The 4,333-nt window shown below is 47.6% G+C and overlaps 2 protein-coding genes and 1 non-coding gene across 6 annotated transcripts in view; 1 reads left to right on the top strand and 2 right to left on the bottom strand.

The window, feature by feature from the left end:
• MYNN (myoneurin) overlaps nucleotides 1-1,177 on the bottom strand; it is a 19,409-nt gene extending 18,232 nt beyond the window's left edge. For 2 of the 4 annotated variants that reach the window (XR_001360659.1, XM_005886551.2), the window contains exon 1: nucleotides 935-1,159. The gene's annotated coding sequence lies outside the window, so the exon portion shown is untranslated. Of the gene's footprint in view, nucleotides 1-934 lie in introns of all 4 variants that reach the window. The other 2 variants (XM_014533584.1, XM_005886553.2) reach the window with 2 other exon arrangements.
• A 122-nt stretch (nucleotides 1,178-1,299) lies between these two features.
• ACTRT3 (actin-related protein T3) overlaps nucleotides 1,300-4,333 on the top strand; it is a 6,237-nt gene continuing 3,203 nt past the window's right edge. The window contains exon 1 of the mRNA XM_014533590.1: nucleotides 1,300-1,632. Within this exon, the coding sequence (XP_014389076.1) occupies nucleotides 1,613-1,632 (20 nt within the window). The 5' untranslated portion in view covers nucleotides 1,300-1,612. The remainder of the gene's footprint in view (nucleotides 1,633-4,333) is intronic.
• Nucleotides 2,920-2,992, bottom strand: TRNAV-AAC. The gene has a single exon. It is a non-coding gene; the product is annotated as a tRNA-Val (tRNA).

The following is a 4,333-nucleotide window of genomic DNA, read 5'->3' as shown; positions in this document are numbered from 1 at the left end:
ACGGTCAAAATGCTCAGGGGTGAGTCCTTTCCATCTCTGTTCCACCTTGGCCAGCTAACACCGTCCTTTGAACACGTCAATAAATGACAACGGTTGGAAAAGGCTCCCTCGAGCTGAAAAAGAAGCACCACAAAACTTCTCGCCTTCCGGTTTGGCTCAGTGGATAGAGCGTCGGCCTGCGGACTCAAGGGTCCCGGGTTCGAGTCCGGACAAGGGCATGTACCTTGGTTGCGGGCACATCCCCAATGGGGGGTGTGCAGGAGGCAGCTGATCGATGTTTCTCTCTCATCGATGTTTCTAACTCTCTATCCCTCTCCCTTCCTCTCTGTAAAAAATCAATAAAATATATTTTAAAACAAACAACTTCTCGCCTTTGCACCAGCGGAACCTTCAAACTTTTAAGCTCGGGAGGCGGACCTATGTTAAGAAAAAAACAAAAAACAACTAACCAGTGAGACCTGATTCCTTGGGACAGAAGCGGAAAAGACCGGTAGGAGTCCCTTGTAACTGCTCTCACCCGAAGCCCGTTAGCTTCCGCGGTGCACACAGCGGCTCCGAGACGCGAGCCGGGTGCCCCGGGGGCGGAGAACGCGCGGGACCGAGAGTTGTCAAAGGTCCGGTCCCGACCCGGGGACAGGCCACGCCCCCTGCCTTCCCCCTGCTCCGCTCCCGGTGGCTTCCAGAGCGGCCACCTGAGCCCGTCTCTCCCGGCGTCTGCCGCCCTGCCCTCTGCCCAGCTCCCACTCCCCCAAACTCCCACAGCAGAGGTGGAAGCCAAGGCCAGCGGCGGACTGCCCCGACCAAGCTCCCCACGTTAATGAGTTCGTCCGGACTTGAGCTCGAACCCCAAGGTGCCTGCTCCCCCCTTCCCCCTCAAATGGCCCAGGGACTGGAAAGAGCGGGCACAGTGGGCTGGGGTGAAGACAGAACTCACCTAGAGCCACCCAGCCGGGGACACTGTTTCTTCACTCTCTCCCCGCCATCTTGGGAGGACGTCACCACGCCAGCTCCGCCTTTCCCTTCTTCCTCCACGACGACGTCACATCCGGGTCCGGGAGCCCCCTGGCAACCCCGGAGGCGTTAGGACCGTGGAGGCCCCACACCAGCCGGGGCTGAACTGGCCGGTCCACACCCCCGCTTCACGCCGACACCTTATATGCCAGGGCCCCCCTCCCCAAAATAGCGAGCGTCAAAGACAGGAGACCCCAGGGATCGCTCGGAGCGCCCCGCCTGCGTCCTCATTCTCAGCGCCTGGTCGGCCAACAGTCCGGGTCTCGCGCTCGGGCCGCGGCCGGGCAGAGCCGCTCCGCAGGCCGCTTTCCGGCAGCCAAAGTGCGCACTGCATGCTGGGGCTTGTAGTTGCTTGTCTTCTCCCATCATCCTTTCCTTCCTCGGGAAAAACTGCTTTGTGTACTGGGCTCTCGGCCGTGGGGAGTTTTTTTTTTTTTGAGCTGAGACCGATGGCCCCTTTGCCGTGTACATACCCGAAAGCTCTTGGGACCTCCTGGGTTTTGTTTGCATCAGCCAACTGTAGCCCACTTCCCACGACGCCCTTACCAGGCACAGAAGTCTGACGCGCGAAAGCCGAGCAAGGATGTAGGGCGCACTGGGCATGCGCAGCATTGGAGGAAGGTGGGCGTTATACCGGAAAAGGTTCCGAGTCGGGGCTAAAAATATTTTAATGCAATTATTTACGTCGCATTCAGATTTTTGTATGGTGAAGGAAAGGGATGCCAGCTTGCATAATATACAAGGAGCGCGGAAACATTAAGATAAATCATGTTGTGTTGGGGTGGATTCTTTCCTAGCACCCGCAGACATCCTAAGTCTCAGGAAACCAAAACTTCAACATTTTTGATTGTTAAAAGTTGTGTCGGGACCATAGGAAATTTACTCGCAACTTTATTTTAAAGGGCAGTCTCAACCGAACTTATTCGTTTCTTCTCTCTGAAGAGTTTCCCAACCAGATTCTGTTTACTGTTGTTATAACGTCTGTCTACTCAGTAAGAAGTCTGTGCATAAAAATACAGCCATTATGTTTATAAAGAAAAATCTTGAGGCTGGTTCTTTCTTGATTTTGTTACTAAGCTCAAGGGTTTCGCTGCTTGGGGTGCTGTATTTAAAAAAAAAAACAAGAGGTGATTGTTGCAAGGTAGTTTTATTTACTTGCAGCAAGTAAAGGAGGTGGGGATTCATGGCCAAAGCTGTCTCCCAGAAGAGAGGCTTAACCATTGCTATTTGGTCAGGTACACAACTGATTTCTTCCTTACAGTTGGCTACATTTATCTAATCTAGTTCCTGTGGACCTCATCCTGTTTACAGTTGGTATGTAAAATACTGTGCTACATGTTAACATTTAGCAAGAGTAACGTTTAGTAAGAATGACCCAGACCTTGAGACCCTTGTCCTAACAATTTTATCTTTCTGAGTATACTTTTTTTCTTATTTCACTTTTTTGTCGGAACACTTTTTGATGATTTATTAATTCAGAAATATTTATGAGTCTCTCCTTGGTGCCAAGCATGACACTAGTATAAAGAATAAGAATAAAGCATGGTCTCTGGGGAAAATTAATGGAAAACCTAATGACATAATAGAGTGTTCAGGAGATCACAGGGCTAAGAGTTTTCACACTGATTTCCCTGCTAAGCTGTACATTACATTATTTTCCCAGTATCAATCAGGTTGTGAGTTGAAGTAAAAAAAACCCAAAAAAACGAAAACCTTAATCAATAAATAAAAATTTTAAAAAATAAGGAAAATTAAGTCTGGAGCCTTTCTTGCACATGGCACGTCATGAATAAAACCATTTGGTAAACAAATGAAATAATACCCAAACCGAAAGTTGCATTTCCGAAGGGTGTACAACTTACTGTCTTTAAAGAAAAAACAGGCAGATTAATTTTAGGATAAAAGAGTTGTTTCCGCCCGGTTTCGAACCGGGGACCTTTCGCGTGTTAGGCGAACGTGATAACCACTACACTACGGAAACCTGGGTGGTGGGAGGGCTTCAGAAAATCCTAGATATAGACATTGTAACTTGTGGGTCACTTACTCTTAAAATTAACTAAGTTTAATGTAACTTCTAACTGAAAGAAGAAAATAAAACCAGAAAGAGGAAAATAACTATGTTGAACAATGCTATTATTTCAAAAATTAGAATTTGGTGCACTTTTTTTTAAAGCTCCCTCCCCGGCGGTACCCGCTAGTTGCCCTTCTCTTGGGTACACTTTCTTCTATGAGAAAGAAGTGTTTATTATGCATCTCTTCCCAGCGTGGCGTTGCTGAGAGTGCCAGGCGAGTTTTGGGGGCTTAGCTGGAAGGGCGTCCTCGCCGATCCCAGAGTCCCCGATCCCGCAGCGGCGCCCCTCACCAAACCCCAACGCAGGGATTTAGCCGGAGAGAAAGCAACTCTTCCAAGCCCCTAGTGGAGGGACGTGTAATAGCGTTTGAATCTCCTCCCTTGCTTCTGTACACCACAGCTTTTACTAGTAAATTGCGTGCTTACAGGTGTGCACAATTGGGGGTGGGACTCAGATACCAAGATGCACTTTTCGGCACGCAAGGTACTTAAATGCTTCCTTCTAAGCCCGAGTGAGCTTCATATGACTGAAGGACTATCACTTTTCCTGCAAAGAGACAGACACACCCTTAGGCCTAAAAATCCAGACTTTTTCAGAGTAAGAATTACTACTAGCTTCCATATTACCCGGGGAGATAACCTGATGAGATTGTGAGATTCTACCATTTTGGTTTTGAGTGCATTTGTGCTTACAAACCACACAAAAGAAACACAACCATTGCCCAGTATATAGAAACAATAATAAAAGTTTTTATTTTTTAATTTTATTGTTTAAAGGATTACAAATAGTAGTACATATGTCTCCCTTTTCCCCCCATTGACCTTATCCCGGCCTCCCCTACCCCCCGGCACATGCAATAATAAAAGTTTTTAAAACCCACTTCGTTTTTTTTCCTTTTCTTTTTTGCTCAATTCCTCCACCCCTTCCCCGGCTCCCTCCTGACAGCTATCAGACTGCTCCTCTATGAATGAGTCTGTCTCTCTTTTGCTTGCTAGTTCTTTCTGTTCATTAGATTCCACATATGAGTGAAATTGTATGTTAAAACCCACTTTAAATTTTTATTGACTTGAGAGAGGGGAAGGGGACATAGATTTGTTGTTCCATTTACTTATGCATTTATTGGTTGATTCTTGTACTCGTATGTGTCGGGACCTGGAATCGAACCCGCTACCTTGGAGTATCGGTTGGACACTATAACCAACTGAGAGCTACCCAGCCAGGGCTTGCTTTAAATCCTGGCATTTTTCCTC

Source organism: Myotis brandtii, unplaced genomic scaffold (assembly GCF_000412655.1).
Source record: "Myotis brandtii unplaced genomic scaffold, ASM41265v1 scaffold99, whole genome shotgun sequence".
Lineage (NCBI taxonomy): Eukaryota > Metazoa > Chordata > Mammalia > Chiroptera > Vespertilionidae > Myotis > Myotis brandtii.
This window is presented reverse-complemented; position numbering and strand designations above follow the sequence as displayed.